This window comes from Cetorhinus maximus, chromosome 28 (assembly GCF_964194155.1).
Source record: "Cetorhinus maximus chromosome 28, sCetMax3.hap1.1, whole genome shotgun sequence".
Taxonomy (NCBI): Eukaryota; Metazoa; Chordata; class Chondrichthyes; order Lamniformes; family Cetorhinidae; genus Cetorhinus; species Cetorhinus maximus.
In genome coordinates, this window is record NC_135906.1 from 20,207,477 (window position 1) to 20,229,482 (window position 22,006).

At 49.9% G+C, this 22,006-nt stretch overlaps 1 protein-coding gene across 1 annotated transcript in view; it reads right to left on the minus strand.

Moving 5' to 3' along the window:
* Positions 1-1,883: 1,883 nt before the first annotated feature.
* LOC144668901 (transitional endoplasmic reticulum ATPase-like) overlaps positions 1,884-22,006 on the minus strand; it is a 28,652-nt gene continuing 8,529 nt past the window's right edge. The window contains exons 3-12 of the mRNA XM_078531371.1: positions 21,774-21,946; positions 21,222-21,364; positions 18,001-18,131; positions 15,542-15,673; positions 14,350-14,452; positions 9,701-9,834; positions 6,920-7,055; positions 5,244-5,356; positions 2,816-2,980; positions 1,884-2,075 (exon numbers count right to left, since the gene is read on the minus strand). Of these exons, the coding sequence (XP_078387497.1) occupies positions 1,899-2,075; positions 2,816-2,980; positions 5,244-5,356; positions 6,920-7,055; positions 9,701-9,834; positions 14,350-14,452; positions 15,542-15,673; positions 18,001-18,131; positions 21,222-21,364; positions 21,774-21,946 (1,407 nt within the window). The 3' untranslated portion in view covers positions 1,884-1,898. The remainder of the gene's footprint in view (positions 2,076-2,815; positions 2,981-5,243; positions 5,357-6,919; positions 7,056-9,700; positions 9,835-14,349; positions 14,453-15,541; positions 15,674-18,000; positions 18,132-21,221; positions 21,365-21,773; positions 21,947-22,006) is intronic.

Here is a 22,006-nt window from a genome sequence, read left to right on the forward strand (position 1 = left end):
CCCCCACTGCTCTCCCCCAACCCCCCACTGCTCTCCCCCAACCCCCCACTGCTCTCTCCCCCAACCCCCCCACTGCTCTCCCCCAACCCCCCCCACTGCTCTCCCCCCAACCCCCCCCACTGCTCTCCCCCAACCCCCCCACTGCTCTCCCCCAACCCCCCCCACTGCTCTCCCCCAACCCCCCACTGCTCTCCCCCCAACCCCCCCCACTGCTCTCCCCCAACCCCCCCCACTGCTCTCCCCCCAACCCCCCCCACTGCTCTCCCCCAACCCCCCCACTGCTCTCTCCCCCCAACCCCCCCACTGCTCTCCCCCAACCCCCCACTGCTCTCTCCCCCAACCCCCCCACTGCTCTCTCCCCCAACCCCCCCCACTGCTCTCTCCCCCAACCCCCCCCACTGCTCTCCCCCAACCCCCCCCACTGCTCTCCCCCAACCCCCCCCACTGCTCTCTCCCAACCCCCCCCACTGCTCTCCCCCAACCCCCCCACTGCTCTCCCCCAACCCCCCACTGCTCTCTCCCCCAACCCCCCCCACTGCTCTCCCCCAACCCCCCCCACTGCTCTCTCCCAACCCCCCCCACTGCTCTCCCCCAACCCCCCCCACTGCTCTCTCTCCCCCAACCCCCCCCACTGCTCTCCCCCAACCCCCCCACTGCTCTCCCCCAACCCCCCCCACTGCTCTCTCCCCCAACCCCCCCCACTGCTCTCCCCCAACCCCCCCCACTGCTCTCCCCCAACCCCCCCCACTGCTCCCCCCCAACCCCCCACTGCTCTCTCCCCCAACCCCCCCCACTGCTCTCCCCCAACCCCCCCCACTGCTCTCCCCCAACCCCCCCCCACTGCTCTCCCCCAACCCCCCCCACTGCTCTCTCCCCCAACCCCCCCCACTGCTCTCCCCCAACCCCCCCACTGCTCTCCCCCAACCCCCCCCACTGCTCTCCCCCAACCCCCCCACTGCTCTCCCCCAACCCCCCCACTGCTCTCCCCCAACCCCCCCCACTGCTCTCTCTCCCCCAACCCCCCCCACTGCTCTCCCCCAACCCCCCCCACTGCTCTCTCCCCCAACCCCCCCCACTGCTCTCTCTCCCCCAACCCCCCCCACTGCTCTCCCCCAACCCCCCCCACTGCTCTCTCCCCCAACCCCACCCACTGCTCTCCCCCAACCCCCCCACTGCTCTCTCCCCCAACCCCCCCACTGCTCTCTCCCCCAACCCCCCCCACTGCTCTCCCCCCCAACCCCCCCCACTGCTCTCCCCCAACCCCACCCACTGCTCTCCCCCAACTCCCCCCACTGCTCTCCCCAACCCCCCACTGCTCTCCCCCAACCCCCCCACTGCGCTCCCCCAACCCCCCCCACTGCTCTCCCCCAACCCCCCCCACTGCTCTCCCCCAACCCCCCCACTGCTCTCTCCCCCAACCCCCCCCACTGCTCTCCCCCAACCCCCCACTGCTCTCCCCCAACCCCCCCCACTGCTCTCCCCCAACCCCCCCCACTGCTCTCTCCCCCAACCCCCCATCCCTCACCTTCACCTCACGGGATCTAGAACCTTTAAGTTGGCTGTTTAGCTCGTAGAATGGCCAAGTGCAGAAGGAGGCCATTCGGCCCCGCGGGTTTCTGCTAGCTCTTTGAAAGACCTATCCAATTAGTCCCACTCCCTCCCATCGCCCAGCAAATGCTTCCCTTCCAAACCTGTATCCAAGTCCATTTTGAGAGTCAGTATTGAATCTGCTCCCACCGCCTTTCCAGGCAGTGCCTTCCAGGTCACAACAACCCGCTGCTTTTCAATAAAAATCTGCCCATCTTTCCTCTGGTTCATTTGCTGGTTTCTGTAAACCTGTCCCCCTTCGGTTCCTGGCCTCGTTTACTCTTCGTTTACCAGCGCAGCCACGAAGATCTCTACCTTTGAAATGCTGGTACTTGTTTTGGATTATTTCCTTCAAGCACACAGACCTGCACCAGCTCCTGGAGCTCACGTTTCACCTCGTCCAGGCCTCCGATATCTTCCCAAGTGACCGTCGGCACCTCCACCACCGTCTCCCGGAGAGCGGACGGGTTACTCTGGCCCAGGGCCCACTGGAACACAGGGGTGGAAGCAGAGCGCAAGAATTAAACAACATGGCAAAGCAGCCACCAGGTAACGCAGTCCCTTTAACATGCTCCTACTAAATCTACCTCTTTGGCCAAACCTTTGGTCATTCGCCTGTCCTGATATCTCCTTTTGTGACTTTTCTCCCCCCTATTTTTTCATGGGATGTGGGCGTCGCTGGCAAGGCCAGCATTTGTTGCCCATCCCTTAGTGTCCTTCAACTGAGTGTCTTGCTCGGCCATTTCAGGGGGCAGTCAAGAGTCAACCACATTGCTGTTGGGTTTGGAGTCACATGTAGGCCCAGACCGGGTAAGGACGGCAGATTTCCCTCCCTAAAGGGACATTAGTGAACTAGGTGGGTTTTCACAGCCATCAATGATAGTTTCGTGGTCACTATTACTGAGACTGGATTTATATTCCAAATTTTATTAATTGAATTTAATGCAGCCGCCGTGGTGGGATTTGAACCCATGTCCACAGAGCATTAGCCTGGGTCTCTAGTCTCGTTGATTACTGGTCCACTACGCCACTGCCTCCCCGCTTGAAGTGACCTTTTAAATAACAGCGCTCTTGCAAAGTGTCTCCTGACGTTTTTTTAATGACATTAAAGGCGTCACGTAAACGCGAGTTGTTGTTGTATTGTCAGCGTGGTGCAGTAGTGAAGCTTTTCACCTCGGCCCCTTTCCCCTCCTGACGAGATGGTCCCGCCGCGTCGCACGGGCCTCACCTGGAAGTCGTCCATTGTCACCGCCATCGAGTTGAGGACATCCGCGTCGATGGTCTCATCCTCCAGGTCGATGATGCTCATCTTCTTGCGAATGGCCTGCAGCGCTGCCTCGGAGCAGAGCGCTGCCAGGTCTGCGCCCACGTGCCCGTGGGTATCGTGGGCAATCTGCAGCAGGGAAATACGTCAAGCAGAGAGCAAAAGGTTCACCAGACTGGCTTCTCCAGGGTGCACTGCAGCAACTCACCAAAGGGCTCCTTAGACAGCACCTAAAAACCTGCAAACTCTACCATCTAGAAGGACAAGGGTATCAGATACATGGGAACACCACCACCTGGAAGTTCCCCTCCAAGTCACTCACCATCCTGACTTGGAAATATATCACCGTTCCTTCACTGTCACTGGGTCAAAATCCTGGAACTCCCTCCCTAACAGCACTGTGGGTGTACCTACACCACATGGACTGCAGCGGTTCAAGAAGGCAGCTCACCCACCACCTTCTCAAGGGCAACTAGGGATGGGCAATAAATGCTGGGCCCAGCCAGCGACACCCACATCCCGTGAACGAGTTAAAAAGTAGATTCTGAGATGAGAGGGTTGGCCTTTGAGGTGAGATTGAGTATAATGGGACTATATTCTCTGGAGTTTAGAAGAATGAGAGGAGATCAGACTGAAAGGTATCAACTTATGAGATGGCCTGACAGGGTCAACACTGAGAGGCAGGTACCCTGATTGGGGAGTCTAGAACCAAGTGCGGGGGTCGGGGGGTCTTCACTGTCTTAGGTTCAGGGGTCGGCTATTTCAGACAGAGTTGAGGAGAAATTTCTTCACTCAGAGAATTGTGAGTCTTTGAAATTCTCTACCCCAGAGGTGCTGTGGAAGTTCAGTCATTGAATATAACCAAGATTGAGGTGGATAAATTCTTGGACACTAAGAAAATCAAGGGATTGGGGGACAGGTTGGGGAAGCGAGGTAGAAAGGTCAACCACGGCAGAACAGGCCCGAGGGGCCCAGGTGGTCTACTCCTACTCCTGTTTTGTTTATTCGAGCCCCACAAAGTCCAGCTACCAAAATCCTCGATAAATAAACTATCAGCACAAAATCTCACAGCGTCCACTCTTTCTCCTTCTATGGTCACTGACAGACAGTTGCGAGCAAGGTACGGGCACTGAGATGGACAACAATGGCCTTGGCCCTACAGTCACGTTGGTGAGGGGGAAGTTGTTGGTGTAAACCCCTGCCCATCACCTCCTCCCACCCTCTCGGTCAGTATATAGTCCCGGCTCACAATGGAACAGCTCTCAGAGGCCTGAGCAAAGGTTATGTCTAAAATGCAGGGAATTGTGCCCCTCACCCATCCTTCTGACGTTCCAGTGGGGGGCCAGTGCACGGCTTTGGAAAGCAGGTCCTGTGATAACCCAACCCACTGGTGGTACTGATGACCAAGGCATTCATTTGACCCTGGAGCAGAGGAATGTGAGGCTTTCAGTTGGGCCTCTCTCTCACTCCTGCCATGAGCCTTTATGAAGCTGAAAGCCCCAATATTAAAATGCACATCTTTACTCTCAAATCTCCAGGATAGTTAGAAATCAGCAGAACCTTCAATTCAATGTCACACGATGCCAATAAACCCCAGGCTGAAGAGGCTCCTAAACCAGTGGGGAGATGAGGAGAAATGTTGACTTCTTCTTCGTCCATGGGATGTGGGCGTCACTGGCAAGGCCAGCATTGAACTAAGGGCAGTTAAGAGTCAACCACGTTGCTGTGGGGTCTGGAGTCACATGTAGGCCAGACCAGGTAAGGATGGCAGATTTCCTTCCCCAAAGGGGCATTAGTGAACCAGATGGGGTTTTTAATGACAATCGATGATAGTTTCATGGTCACTATTACTGATACTAGCTTTTGTTAATTGAATTCAAGATCCACCAGCTGCTGTGTGGGATTTGACCCCATGCTCCCCAGAGCATTAGCCTGGGCCTACTAGGTTACTAGCCCTTGGACATTCCCACTACACCACCATCTCCCCGTTTTAAACACTCTGAGCGGCGTTGGTCTGGAATGTGTTCCCTGAAAGACAGATCCAACAGACTTTGAAACGGAATTGGGTAAAGGGGGAAAATATTTGCAGGACTGTGGAGAAAGAGCAAGGGGGATTGGGACTAGTTGGATAGGTCTATCAAAGACCCTGATGGGCTGAACAGCCTCTTTCTGTGATGTATGATCCTAAGACAGGGATGAGTTGGATCCAAGTCAGTGGCTAAGAGAAACCAAAGAACTGCTTAGATTTCAAAAAAGGATTCTGTGCAAGAATCATGTCCCCATGCTTCTCGAGTGACTCCTTCACACAAGTTAAAATCACTCTCTCCCCTGACCAGGGTCTATCCCTCTCTTTCACCTCCCTCAACCGCCCCAATAAAAGAGCATCTCTTACCCGCTCGAGATCCACATCATCCAACAGCTTCATGTTCTTCGTGTGAATCTGCAGAATCTCAAGTCTGCCAATGGAATCAGGAATTCCAATATCGATCTCCCGGTCGAAACGACCTGTCACAATACACACAGAGAGAGAGAGAGTACTTGTGCATCACTCATTCAGAGAGAGATCACCTTGCCAGAGCTCGGAGTTAACAGAAGCCGCTGGATGGTTGAAGTCCATTGACACGTTTCTGGTCAGATTATTAGGGCAGACGTGCTCTCAATAGGGCCCAGGGAGACACTTGGAAACAGTAGCATAGTGGCTATGTTGCTAGACTAGTAACTCAGAGGCCTACACTGATCCAGAGTCATGAGTTCAAATCCTACCAAGGCAGCTGGTGAATTGAAATCCAGTTGATTAAATAAACCTGGAATAATAAGTGAAAGCTGGTATCGGTCGAGGTGACTATGGACCTACCTGACTGTGGTAAAAACCCACAGGGTGTGGACCCGTGAGTATCTTTTAGGGAGGGAAAGCTGCTATCTTTGCCCTGTCTGGCCTCTAAGTGACTCCAGATCCACATTAAATGTTACTCTGAAATGGCCGTGCAAGACACTCGGTTGGGCAGTTCGGCCCTTTCAGCGTCAACGAGGTCCCCCGAATGAATAAAAATACGGGATGGCCACTGGACGTGGAGCCAGTTTCGATCCAGCTCTTGATCCTGTAAAAGGGGCTGAAGAATGTTGAGAGGGGATCCTCACCACAGCTTCCACTTTGGTTCAAAGTTTTATGCACCTCCCGTCTACAACCTGACTTCTTGTGGTCATATTTTGTCATAGTTTACATCACAAATGTTATAATAGAAAAATATGATGCAAATCGCTTTCAGATCAAGCAGCATTTTAGGATCGGTAGCCGTGTAATTTGAGACTGTAAATTGATCACTGTGACTAGACAATAAACTCCCTTATTACTGTATTACATGACTATCAGGGTGGTTCTGGGAGAGACTGGAACTAGGGGACATAGTATTTTAAAAAAAATAGTCTCTCATTTAAGACAGATGAGAATGTTTTTTCTCTCAGAAGGTCATTAGACTTTTTGGAAATCTCCAGAGAATGCTGGAGGCTGGGTCATTGAGTATATTTGAGGGAGAGGTAGTTGGCTCTCTTGTTAGTCAGGAACCTAAGGGTGTCGGGTGCAGGCGGAATGTGGAGTTGAGGTTACAATTGGATGAGTCATGATCCTATTGAATGGCAGAGTAGGTTTGAAGGGTCTACTCCTGCCCCTGATTCGTATGTTCATGTGTAGCTGGCAAACTATTTGGATCCTGATCTTCTATCCCAACGCCGATGTTAATAATTAATCCTAATGTGTTTTCCTCCGATGGCCCAGGCCTGGCCTTGACTCAGATACAGTCACAGCATTACAACTGAAAACAGAATTTCACACTGGGGGGTGGGGAGGAGAATCTAAACCCAAGCAAACACGGCCCTCGACGCAGTGAGTTGTTCAACCTCCAAAGAGAGGACTTTGACCAAGGGAGTGATTTTTCAACCGGTCGCTCGGGTTGTCAGGAACCCGCAACTCAACACAAACGACTAAACGTGACTCCAGGACTTGTGTTTCAAGCTGCCAATCTGCGGCGGGCATCCTGTGATAGGGCAGGGCGGGTTTGCTTGGTCACATACCGAATCTCCTGAGGGCCGGGTCTATGCTGTTCGGCCGGTTGGTTGCTGCTATTACAATGACATGAGAGCGTTGCTTCAATCCATCCATTAGGGTCAGGAGCTGGGAGACAATGCGACGCTCCACCTCTCCATGAGTCTGGGAGAAAAAAACAGCGAGGAGGAGGGAGAGAGAGAGTGAGAAAGAAAGAGAGAAACAGAGAGAGGTGGGGGGAGAAATAAATAGAGAAACAGAGAGAGAGAGAGAGAAACAGAAACACAGAAAGAGAGAGAGAAATAAATAGACAGAGAAAGAGAGAGAGAGAATAGATAGACAGAAAGAGAGGACGAGAAATAAATAGAGAAACAGAGAAATAAATAGACCAAGAAACAGAGAGAGAGAAAATAGACAGAGAGAAAGAGAAAGAGAGACAGAAAGGGAGAAATAAATAGAGAAACAGAGAGAGAGGGAAAAATAGGCAGACAGAGAAACAGGGAGGGAGAGAAATAAATAGAAAGAGAGAGAAAAATAGACAAAAGGGAAAGAGCGAGAGAGGGGGAAATAAATTGACAGAGAAACAGAGAAGGGGGGAGTAGAGAAACAGAGAGAGAGAAATAAATAGGCAGAGAAACAGACAGAAAAAATAGACAGAAAGAGAGAGAGAGAGAGAAATATATAGAGAAACAGAGAGAGAGAGAAATATACAGAAAGAGAAACACAGAGAGAGGGTGAGAGAGAAATAGAAAGAATGTAGTCAGTACCTTGAAACTTAAAACATAGGAAAGGTAGGATATCAGAAGGAGGAGGCCATTTAGGATTTTGAGCCTATTAGATTGTGGCCGATCAGTATCTTAACCCAATCATGGCTCTATAACCGTCAACACCCTAACCCAACAAAGATCTATCAGCCTCAGTTTTGAAATTTTCAATTGACCCCTAGCCTCAGCAGCTTTTGTGAGGGGGTGTGGGAGCGAGTCCCAGATTTCCACTCCCCTGTGTGCTTCCCAGCATCACCCCTGAACGGCCTGGCCCCAATGTGAACGTTCTACCCCCTTGGTTTGGATTCTCCCATAGGATCAACAGAGAGAAACAATCAAATCCTTTCATCATTTGGAAAACCTCGATGAGATCACCCAAATAAAAGCAAAATCCTGCGGACACTGGAAATCTGAAAGGAAAACAGAAAGTGCTGGAAAACTCAGCAGGTCTGGCAGCCTCCGTGCAGAGAGAAACAGAGTTAACATCGAATCCAATAGGAATCTTAATCCCAAAGAAGTCATTTGACTCGAAACGTTGACTCTGTTTCTCTCCAATGATGCTGCCAGACCTGCTGAGATTTTCCAACACTTTCTGTTTTTATCTCACCCCCTTCACCTCCTAAAATGAGGAAAGATAAGTCTAGTCCAGGTAGCCTGAGCTCTGGTTAAACCCTTTTAACCCAGGTTCTGGTGAACCTGTGCTTCCCCTTCCCCACCTCCAATTCACCCTCGGGTGTGGTGCCCAGAACTGGACACTGTGCACTAAGTTCCCATGTTAATTCGCACCCTTTTAAGCCACTGCACTCATTGCAACATCGGTCAGTTACTGGGACCCATGTTCGAGTTTATACATCACGAGTTTTGCTTCAAAGTCGTTTTGCGCCAGGTCTGACCTGATGGGCGCCTTTTGGAGCCGCTCTGCTTCTCCCTGGCCCACCCTCTCGCCGCCCACCCTCTGGTTCACAGCCTCTGGTTCACAGCCTCTGACCCACCCTCTGGTTCACAGCCTCTGGCCCTCCCTCTGGTTCACAGCCTCTGGCCCACCCTCTGGTTCACAGCCTCTGGCCCACCCTCTGGTTCACAGCCTCTGGCCCTCCCTCTGGTTCAAAGCCTCTGGCCCTCCCTCTGGTTCGAAGCCTCTGCCGCTTCCCTGACCCTCCCTCACGCTGCTAATCCTCCCTCTTGCTGCCTCTCCAGCTCGGAGCTCACCTCCTGCCTCTTCCAGCCTCGCGCCGCTCACCAGCGGGGGCCTTCGCCCACAGTGACGGTTTGGGGAGGGGGGGCAAGCAACACGCGGGAGAGGCGGGGAGAGGGAGGCTCAGTGAGAGGAAGGGTCTACAGCGAGTGGGAGGGTCAGGGAGTGGGAGGTGTGGAGAGCAGCATCGGCAAGTAGGACATTAGCACACTCCTTGTACATTCTAAAATTTATTTTAGGAGTTATTTCATTTACCAATACAGGAATTTAGACAATGTAAAGTATTTCAGCTCACTGGGTTTAATGTTTTAATGTATTTCTCCGATGAGAAAGATCCCACAGAACCTAACAACAGCTTCTACACTGGTTTTAATGGGGGAATCTAACTCGCGTGAAGTTGTTTCACTTCATCAGAAGCACTAAAAAAAACACAGATGCTCTGGTCATCGTCACATCGCTGTTTGTGGGAGCTTGCTGTGCGCAAATTAGCCGCCAGTTTCCTGAATTACAACAGCGGCTACACTCAGCAGCGATTCACTGGGTGCAAAATGCTTCAAGACATCTGGTGTGGCGGAGGTGCTATACAAATGCAAGTCTTCCTTCTCCCTCTTCGTTTTACCCCTTCTCTAGCGCGCACACGACCATCGCTTTCCTCTGTACAAATGAGTCGCACTCTGAACAAAGAAAAACAACATTCCTCTGACATCCGCGCTCCTCCCTTTATAATTTGGAGAGCAGTAACTGTGCACAATGCGGCCTAGCCAAGGCTCTGCTCAAGTTTAACATCACTTCTCCGTTTTTCAGTTCTACCCGTCTCGAGGGGAGCCCTGGTTTGGATTTGCGGCTCTTACCTTCTCTCTCTTTGGAGCGATGGCGTCCAGTTCGTCGATGAAGATAATGGCTGGTGCATTCTTCTCAGCTTCTTCAAATGCCTTCCTCAGGTTACTCTCAGACTCGCCGGCGAGCTTACTCATAATCTCCGGACCTGTGCCACATGGTAAACGACAGCACCGTTCAGAGAAATACATCGACCACAAAGAGCCCCCCTCTCCCCGTCTCTCCCGCGTGCTACTTGTCCCCCGCCCCCCCCTACCAAACCGTCACTGTGGGCGAAGGTCCCGGAGGTGAGTGGCGCGGGGCTGGAAGAGGCAGCAAGAGGGAGGATTAGCAGCGTGAGGGAGGGTCAGGGAAGCGGCAGAGGCTTTGAACCAGAGGGAGGGTCAGGGAGAGGCAGAGCGGCTCCAAAATGGCGCCCATCAGGTCAGTTAATTTCTTCATTTCTTTTTTATTTTGAGCACGTTCTTAGGATTTGGCACACCGGGTATTCCCTATCCTTAATTCTACCAGAGAAAGCGGTGGTGGATCTTCTCGTAGCCATTGTACAAGCTGCTTAGATAACCCCAGGAGGCGTCAAACTGAGAATTTCCAATTGTAATACCAACAGCAACCCCCTTCAAGTCATAGAGTCATTACAGCACAGGAGGTCATCATTCAGCCCATCGAGTCCATGCTAGCTCTCTGTGGAGCAATCCAGTCAGACCCACACCCCACCCTACCCCTGGAGTCCTGCAGGTTTATTTGCTTTGAGTGCCCATCTGATTTCCTCTTGAAATCGTTCATCGTCTCTGCTTCCACCGCCCTTGTAGGCAGCAAGTTCCAGGTCGTTACCACACGCTGTGTAAATATTTTCCCCCTGCATCTCTTACGCAAAACCTTCAATCTGTGATCCCACCCCCACCCCACCTCCCCAGTCCTTGTATCATCAGCCAATGGGAACAGCTTTTCTTTGTGTGCCTTATCTAAACCTGTCCAAAGCTTGTGCATCTCTGTCAAATCTTCCCTCAATCCCCTTTACTCCAAGGAGAACAACCCCAGCTTCTCCAACCTAACCTTGGAGCTGAGGACCCCTGACCCCTGGAAGCATTCTGGTAAATTTAAGCTGCAGCCTCTCACGGACCCTCACATCCTTCCTAAAGGGTGGTGACCAGAATGGGATGCAACACTCCAGTTGTGGCTTCATCTGGATGACCATTGGAAAGGGTAGTTTGGTCAGAGTTGCATGTAGACCAGATTGAGTTGAGTGGAAAGCTACCCAGCCGGGTTTCTTAGAACCATCTATCAGCTTTCATGGCCATAACTAGCTACCAATTTATTGGATTCAGCAATGGGCTGAATGGCTTTCTTCTGTACTGTCTGATACTATGATTCCTGCCAGTATATTATGATGCCAAGTTATTGTGTACACACCATGTCCAAAGGGGTGAGCTTACTCTTCCAATGAGCTATTTGACTCAACGCTCGGTGGGTCATTTTTTGAGAGCACGTTTCTGCAGCAATTTCAAGTGAAAGAACTCACACTGGTTTTGTTGGTGTCAGCTCTTCGACCATGAAAGGAGGTGGTTAAGGGTGATCTTCTAGAGATGGATGGCAAGTGCAGGTGGGGGGGGGGTGGGGGGTAAAAAGTTAAACCCAAAGAATTACTTCCATGGAAAGTGTAGGAGTAAGATAAGGAGGGGTTAAGCTGGTGAGAGGTAAATGAAAGACTACTATCAGGAAATTCAACTTTACCATGACGCAAGGAACAGATATTCCAACAGAGGAGCCAACCAGATAGAAAATGTTAGCACAGTGGCATATAGTCGGGAGGGAGTTGCCCTGGGGGTCCTCAACATCGACTCCGGACTACATAGAGTCATAGAGTTATACTGCACAGAAACTGGCCATTCAGCACATCATGTCCGTGCCGGCCATCAAACACCTATCTATTTTAATCCCGTTTTCCAGCACTTGGCCCGTACCCCATGCTCATCTATATACTTCTTAAAGGTTGTGAGGAAGTTTCATGGCATCAGGTCAAATATGATTACCACACACATCACCCCCTCAGCTGATGAATCAGTGCTCCTCCATGTTGAACACCACTTGGAGGAAGCACTGAGAGTGACAAGGGCGCAGAATGTACTCTGGGTGGGGGACTTCAATGTCCATCACCAAGAGTGGCTCGGTAGCACCATTACTGACCGAGTTGGCCGAGTCCTAAAGGACATAGCTGCTAGACTGGGTCTGCGGCAGGTGGTGAGGGAACCAACAAGAGGGAAAAACATACTTGGCCTCATCCTCACCAACCTGCCTGCTGCAGATGCATCTGTCCATGACAGTATCGGTAGGAGTGACCACTGCACAGTCATTGTGGAGATGAAGTCCCGTCTTAACATTGAGGATACCCTCCATCGTGTTGTGTGGCACTACCACCGTACTAAATGGGATAGATTTCGAACAGATCTAGCAACTCAAGACTGGGCATCCATGAGGCGCTGTGGGCCATCAGTGGCAGCAGAATTGTACTCGAACACAATCTGTAACCTCATGGCCCAGCATATCCCCCACTCTACCATTACCATCAAGCCAGGGGATCAACCCTGGTTCAATGAAGAGTGCAGGAGTGCATGCCAGGAGCAGCACCAGGGACACCTAAAAATGAGGTGTCAACCTGGTGAAGCTATAACACAGGACTACTCGCGTGCCAAACAGCATAAGCAGCAAGTGATAGACAGAGCTAAATGATCCCACTACCAATGGGTCAGATCTAAGCTCTGCAGTCCTGCCGCGTCCAGTCATGAATGGTGGAGGACAATTAAACAACTCACTGGAGGAGGAGGCTCCACAAATATCCCCATCCTCAATGATGGAGGAGCCCAGCACATCAGTGCAAAAGATAAGGCTGAAGCATTCGCAACAATCTTCAGCCAGAAGTGCTGAGTGGATGATCCATCTCAGCCTCCTCCGGAGGTCCCCAGCATCACAGATGCCAGTCTTCAGCCAATTCGATTCACTCCTCATGATATCAAGAAATGGCTGAAGGCACTGGATACTGCAAAGGATATGGGCCTTGACAATATTCCAGCAATAGTACTGAAAACTTGTGCTCCAGAGCTTGCCGTGCCCCTAGCTAAGCTGCTCCAGTACAGCTACAACACTGTCATCTACCCAGCTATGTGGAAAATTGCCCAGGTATGTCCTGTACACAAAAAGCAGGACAAATCCAACCCAGCCAATATTGTCCCATCAGTCTACTCTCGATCATCAGTAAAGTAATGGAAGGGGTCATCAACAGTGCTATCAAGCGGCACTTGCTTACCAATAACCTGCTCACTGATGCCCAGTTTGGGTTCCGCCAGGGCCACTCAGCTCCTGACCTCATTACAGCCTTGGTTCAAACATGGACAAAAGAGCTGAGCTTCCAAGGTGAGATGAGAGTGACTGCCTTGACATCAAGGCAGCATTTGACCGAATGTGGCATCAAGGAGCCCTAGCAAACCTGGAGTCAATGGGAATCAGGGGGGATCTCTCCACTGGTTAGACAAAGGAAGGTGGTTGTGGTTGTTGGAGGTCAGTCATCTCAGCTCCAGGACATCACTGCAGGAGTTCCTCAGGATAGTGTCCTCGGCCCAACCATCTTCAGCTGCTTCATCAATGACCTTCCTTCCATCATAAGGTCAGAAGTGGGGATGTTCACTGATGATTGCACAATGCTCAGCATCATTCATGACTCCTCAGATACTGAAGCAGTCCATGTCCAAATGCAGCAAGATATGGACAATATCCAGGCTTGGGCTGACAAGTAGCAAGTAACACTCGTGCCACACAAGTGTCAGACAATGACCAACTCTAAAATGAGAGAATCTAACCATTGTCCCTTGACATTCAATGGCATTAACATTGCTGAATCCCCCACTATCAACACCCTGGGGGTTACCATTGACCAGAAACTGAACTGGACCAGCCATATAAATACTGTGGCTACAAGAGCAGGTCAGAGGCTAGGAATCCTGTGGTGAGTAACTCACCTCCTGACTCCCCAAAGCCTGTCCACCATCTACAAGGCACAAGTCAGGAGTGTGATGGAATACTCTCCACTTGCCTGGATGAGTGCAGCTCCCACAACACTCAAGAAGCTCCACACCATCCAGGGCAAAGCAGCCCACTTGATTGGCACCCCATCCACAAACTTTCACCCACTTCACCACCAACACACAGTAGCAGCAGTGTGTACCATCTACAAGATGCACTGCAGGAACTGAGATTCCTTAGACAGCACCTTCTAAACTCACGACCACTACCATCTAGAAGGACAAGGGCAGCAGACACATGGGAACACCACCACCTGGAGGTTCCGCTCCAAGCCACTCACCATCCTGACTTGGAAATATATTGGCCGTTCCTTCACTGTCGCTGGGTCAAAATCCTGGAACTCCCTCCCTAACAGCACTGTGGGTGTACCTACACCACATGGACTGCAGCGGTTCAAGACGGCAGCTCACCCACCACCTTCTCAAGGGCAACTAAGGAATGGACAATAAATGCTGGCCCAGCCAGCGACACCCACATCCCAGGAATGAATTTTTAAAATTTGATGGGCAGAATAGCCTCTCTCATCTGGGACGTTTCTGTGATCTCCCACCAAGGAATGGAGACACAGTGTCAGGCCTTTCCATCTTACCGTTGATGAGGAAGAAAAACGCTCCAGTTTCATTGGCCACAGCCCGAGCAACTAGTGTCTTCCCAGTCCCTGGAGGTCCGTACAGCAAGATCCCACGAGGAGGCTGCAAATGAAAAAAGGCGTGTTAACATGGCTTTGCGTTATGAAGCTTCACAGAGACTTCCCCCTCCCCTCAAACCCTGTTACCACAGCAACAGAACCCACCCCCTAGTGGTTATGTTGCGGAAACAAATTTCCACCCCCAGCCCGATCATAGTTCCATAACAACAGCACTAGGCCACAAGAAGCCTTTTATCTCCATATGCATCTCTAGGGGTCAGTGCTATATCTTGACAGTGACCGGATGTAACGTATATTGCTGAAAAGAGAGACATGGTGCGAAAGCTTTTCGTCTCACACCCATCAGGACAAACGCAAGAATGCCAAATTTCAAACTATCACAACAATTTATATCGCAGGAGAAAAGGGTGCTGATTGGTTGGCTTGGCCAAGGCTTTTTGCTTGTCGAATAAATTGCTGTGATTCTTTGAAATTTGGAATTCTTGTGTTTGTCCTGATGAGTGCAGGGCAAAAATCTTTCGCAATATGTCTCCCTTTTCAGCAACATTCAAGTTCTGTCCTACCAAGCTACCAAGAGATGCAATTGTGTCGCTTCTCTTCTTCCGCAACGGCACCATTCACAACCCAAAGGCACCGGGGTGGGGCTAACCAACAGAGTATCTTCTGCAGCCTCTAAGATGGGTTGCAAAATTACTACAGGTTCCTGTGCTCAGACCTGTGGGGAAAAATCAACCTTTTGTGATCTTCCTCAAGATCACTGAGTGAGGTTGGATGAACCTGCACAATGCAAAAAGCCTTCAGTCCAGCAGCAGGTGCGATTCTGTAATCCGAGCTGACTTCCTACATTCGGAATTTCCTCTGCGTTCTCAGTTTGCCCCCTCGGTTCCACAGATTTGTCTCACCGTTACACTGTGGAGCAGATGCAGAGACCATGGCAACACTGCTTCTTGGCCGTCCCTACAAACGCTGGTAACCTTCACCACTGTAGTCACGCGACCTGGGTCACAACAGTGAGCTCAACCCTGTGTATTTCACACATCTCTGTGCTTCACATCTCTAACCTGAGACCACAGTGTAAAGTGAGAAGGTCCAGGGGAAAACGCTCGCCAAACTCGGTGTTGGTAACACTAACTTTCACTCCGATGGCTTTGAAGAGGGCCGGATGGCGTAGGGGCAGCTCCACCATCTCCTTGATCTGAGCCAGCTGTTTGCGGCATCCTCCGATGTCATCGTACCCGACATCGTTCAAGTTCTCCTCCTCATCCTGCCGAAAATCAACAGGGTAACCACCCCACCACAAAATAGAGAACAAACTTGCATTTACATAGCACCTGTCCCCACCGCCGGATGTCCCAAAGCACTTTCCAGCTGATGGGGTGCATTTGAAGCCCAGTCACTGTTGTGATGTGAGAAACGTGGCAAGCCAATTTGTGCACAGCAAGATCCAACAAACAGAAGTGACGTAGAAATTAGGTAATTCTGTGCTAGCGATGTTGATTGAGGGGTAAATATTGGCCAGGACTCTGGGACAAACTCCCCTGGTCTTCTTCAGAAGCGTCACGGGGTCATTTACATTCACCCAGGAGTGCAAATGGGACCTCAATTTAATGTCTCATCTGAAAGATGGCACCTCCGGCAGTACAGCACTCCCTCAGTACTGGGCATGGATTTTGTATCCAACTCCCTGGAGTGGGACCCAAACCCACAACCTTCTGACTCAGAGATAAGAGTGTTAGCCACTGAGCCATGGTCACTGGGATTGGCTGGGTTTAAAAGTGTTGAGTCAGGAAATGCGTGCAGGATGGTAACTCCCACATACAGTCAATTCCCAATTGTAGTGAACCCTGTGCGGAGAGAGGAGATGAGAAAACAAAGTGAAAGCAAAGGAATTCTGCATGATCCATTCTGCTCTCGTGGAAATATTACCGTGCTTTGGCCTTCACTTTAACATTTCTTGCCTATTTTATCAATATTTCCAAGGTCAGTGCTCGGGATTTTCCTCTGTACAAATATGCCATCCCATGAACGCTTCATGTCGAACTACATATAGCGTAAGAACATCAGAAAGGGCAGGGGCAGGTCATATGGCCCATCGAGCCTTCTCCGCCATTCAATATGACTATGGCTGATCCTCAGCCTCAACTCCACTTTCCTGTCCTCTCCCCATACCCCTCGATTCCCTGAGACACCAAAAAATCTGTCTATCTCAACCTTAACCGCATTCAACGATGGGACATCCACAACCCCCTAGGGAAGAAAATTCCAAAGATTTACAACCCTTTGAGTGAAGAAATTTCTCCTCATGTTGGTCGTAAATGATCGGCTCCTTATCCTGAGACTGTGCTCCCTTTGTTCTAGACTCCCCAGCCAGGGGAAACAACCTCTCAGAGTTTATCCTGTCAAGTCCCTTCATAATCTTGTATGTTCTGATGAGATCACATCTCATTCTCCTAAATTATGAGAATATTGGCCCAATTCACTCAGGCTCTCGCCATCGCAGAGACCAATTCAATGAACCTTCCCTATGCTTCCTCCGATTAATGCAAGTAATCATCTTTCCTAAACATGGAGACCAAAAATCTCCTGCCGCATTCCAGTGCATTAGTGGGGGAAATCATTGATCCCCACTCCCCCGTCTTATTTGTAGTGTTTCAACTGGCCTGTTGGTCTGGGCAGCCTGAGGCCGTACAGTCAGGAGGTCTGACTGGACAATGAGCGTGTGGACATCAGTATGGCTGTTATGACAGCACTCATTGAAAAATCAGGCACTGGGAGCCATCAGGCAATCTGTTGCACCCGTGGGATCAACTTTTTCAGGAAAAGTGGGGGGGCAGACAGCAGAATTAGTGGTGATCCTGCTCTGCTGGCCGGAGTGAAGTAATTCTCTGTGCAACGCTCCCTCATGGAGCTTACATATCTCCCTCGTATTGTGCTCTCTCTCTCTGTACAGCACAGAAACAGGCCATGTGTCCCCCCTGGTCCATGCTGGTGTTTATACTCCACCTGAGCCCCAGCTCTCAGTCTACATACATTCACCCTATCAGCATATCCTTCTACTCTTTTCTCCCTCATGTGCTTATCTAGCCTCCCCTCAAAGGCTTCTGTACTATTCGTCTCAACCACTTCCTGTGATAGCGAGTTGCACATTCTCACCACTCTCTGGGTAAAGAATTGACCTTTTAGGTTCTGGTGAAACCCCCGACCCACGACTAATATTTCTTCCCTGGGATGTACCCAGGACTGAACACAATGGCCTGAGATGCGGTCTAACCCGAGCTTTGTATAATAGCGGCTTAACTTCCACTCTTTTGTACTCCAGCCCCTTGATTTAAAGGTCAATCTTCAATTCCGTCTGTAACACCCGGAGTGGTAAAAGTAACTTGCTCACCCATCAATGTCCCCGACCATCTGGGAAGAAAGCATGAACAAGACACTGTCCAGTTGATGCTGCTACACCCCGGCATTGTTCCACTCTAAGGCTGCCTCTTCCTAACTGTACCAGCGATGACCTTTGATTCAATATGGGTCCCAGGAGTCGGACATGTTACCCTCGACAGCCTAAAATGTATAACCAGTAGGGGGCGCCCTTACCTCTCGTTTGATTGGCTCTCCCTCACAGTGGAGAATTGTGTCGGGGGCCACAATGCAGTGGGGCGTTGGGTCTGTTTCCACCACCTTGAACTCAACAGCTCGCAACCCGCCTCGAATTAAGAAGATGTCTCCTGTAAAACACACAGCAGCGTCATAGTGCACCACCTCCCATTCCCCTCACCCCCTGACACAGGGTTGGCAGTCATTCAGACCAGGGACATCCACTCAGGACAAAAAAAATAAACAGGCAAAACTGGGAAATAAGAGTACTGGTCCGTACTGCAAGGTTCAATTCCTGGGTTAGCCAGGAGAAAATAAGGAATAGGAGCAGGACTAGGCCAGACAGCCTCTCGAGACCTGCTCCACCATTCAATAATCTCCCAGTTTCTGCTTCACCTCCACTTTCCTGCTCTGTTCCCTCAATTCCCTTAGTGCTCAGAATATCTCTGCCTTGAATATATTAAATGACAGCACATCCACAGCTCTCTAGGGCAGGGGATTCTAAAGATCCTCAACAACGCTGAGCAAAGAAATTTCTCCCCATCTCAATCCCCGATAGCCGACCCCTTATTCCGAGACTGTGGCCCTTCGTTCTAGAGATGGGACAGCCTCTCCCAGCCTCTCAGTAATCCTGGGGCTCTGGTTCCAGCTCCAGATTACAACATAGCGGCCAATCCGCTGGAAATGGATAACTTGTTGTTGGGCAAAAGACAGTCCTGGGGTTTGGGGGCTATGACTTTTACAGTTAAGAAGAACATAAGAAATAGGAACTGGAGGAGACCATTCGGCCCCTCAGGCCTGCTCCATCATTCAATAAGATCATGGCTGACCTGCTTGTGTTTCGAATTCCACATTCCCATCTACCCCCGATAACCTTTGATTCCCTTGCCTAACAAGAATCTATCTACCTCTGCCTTAAAAATATTCAATGACCCCACCTCCACCACCTTCTGAGGCAGAGAGTTCCAAAGTTGCACAACCCTCTGAGAGAGAAAAAAGTTCTCCTCCTCTCTGTCCTATAAGGGAGACCCCTAATTTTAAAACCCCCTGGTTCTGGACTAGCCCACAAGAGGAAACATCCTTTCCACGTCCACCTTGTTAAGACTGTTCAGGATCTTATCAAATCACCCCTCACTCTTCTAAACTCCAGTAGAAACAAGCCCAGTCTGTCCAACCTTTCCTCATAAGACAACCCACTCATTCCAGGTATCAGCCTAGTAACCCTCCTCTGAACCGATAGTTGAATAGATTGGTGGTGACACTGGCTGTCCAAGACTCAATGTACACGTTGAAGGGTTTCTTAGATAGAGCAGCTCATGGAGAAACCTCTCCGAAAGATCATTTTGAAAGAGAACGGGACATAACTGCTGCCATGCTTGATGTGCCTGTCCAGGAGACACTGTGTACTGCAGCAAAATCTTTCTGCAGTGAATCTCCATTATTGTACAAATGCCATCTGTATTCAGAATAAGTTGAATGCTTACATACAACCCGTTACACATTATACAGTACTTTAAATGTATCGTACAAAGCTTGGTATGTATTCTAGGCTGCCTTAAGTGTCATGCACCACCTGGAATGTTCATATAGTACCTGATAAGTATTATGTATTACTTCTTTCAGACAGTACTCGTTAGGTATTATAGGATAACTGGTATGTTATGTACAGTAAGGCAGAAGCCAAAACACTGCAGGTGCTGGCGATCTGAAGTATTAACATTAAACGGCTGGAAGTACTTAGCAGGTCAGGCAGCAATTCGTGGGGAGAGATACAGAAACAGAAGCAGACCAAACAGCCACCACCCCCCCACTGAGCCTGGAAAGGTTGTGAGAAAGTTAACTTTCCTCAGTTCCGATGAAGGACCATCGACCTGAAACGTTAACTCTGTGGCTGGAATTTTGCACCCTCCCCACCACACCGCAGTGCGCTCCCGGAAGATCCCACCGGCACGAGGGGCTGGGAAATTCCGGCCCGTTTCTCTCTCCACAGATGCTGCCGGACCTACCGAGTATTTCCAGCATTTTCTGTTTTTATTCCATACAGGACCTGGTATGTTTTATTCGGTAACTGGTATGTTCTAATACATCGAATGTGAATAGAGCTGTGCAACCCATATTCCTACTGGGAACTTATAACCCTTGTCATGAAGACATATTAATGTGTATAATGTGATCGGAAATTATTTTTAAATTGGAATTGTAGCAGGGTCTGTGTCTATGTGTGTGTCTTAATTGGGTTAAAACCAGCCGGTCTGGGTGCTGCGATGTACAGTAGTTTTGAGATGTTAGTTAAATAAACGTAAGCTAGCTAAAAGGTAAAGTTAAAAGGTAAAGTGCAATTTGCATTTTTAAATAAACCATTCAAAAGAATGGGTAAAATCTTGCACCCAGCTGTGTTTATATTATTAATAAAATTGGAGGCATGCAAGGATTATTGCTACGAGAGGTAAAATTAAAAACCTAGTAATACAATGGAAAATTTACATTCAGAGAGGAAGCTAGGTATAAACAGGGAGGAGTTTGTGTGTATAGGTCAGAGGCATTTAAGGTCTAAGCAGCCTGTAAGCCTACAACTGTATCTGCAAAGGAACCAGATTGAAAGGAACCTCATTTTGAATTCATAAGGTCAAATGTGCTTTGCCAGGTGTCTGTTTAAAGTCTATAGATTATTGGTGAAGATTTACCTGGGAGTGATTAATTTGGGGATTTGTTTAAAAGTTATTATGGTAGTAATTTGTAGACATGTGTATGTGTTTAATTTGTTGTTAAATGAATAAATGTTTAATTTAGTTTTATATAAAGACCCCTTGAGGCTTGATGGTTTTATACCTGAATTCAGACCTGCATCTCAAACGTACCAATTGAAAACCAAAACAGAAAGTGCTGGAAAAACTCAGCAAGTCTAACAGCATCGGTGGAGAGAAAAATAGAGTTAACGTTTAGAGTCCGTATGACTCTTCTTCAGAGCTGAAGGGTCATACAGACTGGAAATGTTAACTCTATTTTTCTCTCTCCACCCACAGACGCTGTCAGACCTGCTGAGTTTTTCCAGCACTTTCTGTTTTTGTTTCAGATTTTCAGCACCCGCGGTGTTTTGCTTTTATCTGTGCCAATTGAAAATATAGGTTATGACAGTTCAAGTTTCCCTCTGGGACTTAAACAACTCAGCCCTTACCAACTGCTGTGTCACAACACCCTGCTGAACGTGGGTCTGCTCATACCTTTGTGTACAGGTCGATAAGCCTCCAGAAAGTAGGGCTTCAGATAAACTTCAAACAAGTTCCCTGTTAGTCCTTCAATGGTGTCATCGATAGGTAATACGTGAATTCGCTTTCCATATTTCACATCTGGGCACGCCTGAATACTGTAGGACAATAACGCGACAATTAACAGACGACGCCACAGACAATTAGTCCGCCACTTTCGAAGTAACCCAGTGCTCCAGGAAACTGGAGGAATCACCTGCTCTGGTGAACCCTCAGCTTCCTTTACTCCGCCATTGGCAGCCGTGCCTTCGGCTACCTGGGACCGAAGCTCTGGGATCTCCTCCCTGCAGCGGTTCAAGAAGGTGACAACTCACCACCACCTTCTCAGGGGCAATTAGGGATGGGCAATAAACGCTGGCCCAGCCAGCGACGCCTCACTCTCCTTTTTAAGATGCTTCTTAAAGCCTCTTTGACCCAGATTTTTTATTTCTGGGTCACCTCCGCTCGTATCTCCTCAGGCAGCTCGGCGCCGAATTTTGCTCCATAAACGTAAGCTCTGGTTGTTACCTCACGACGTCACCCAGCCGGACACGTAGGTTATTCCGAGTCACCCTGCTGATGCGGATTCTCTCCTCGGCGCAGGTCTCGTCCGACAGAACGATGCAGACTGTCTCTCGCCGCTTCTTCCCCTTCAGCATCACAGTGTCACCTCGGAAGAGCTGCAGCTCGTCCATTTTGACCTGCGAGGGGAGATCAGGGTGATTAAATAAAAAAGGGGCCGCGGAGGCGCTGGCGAGGGC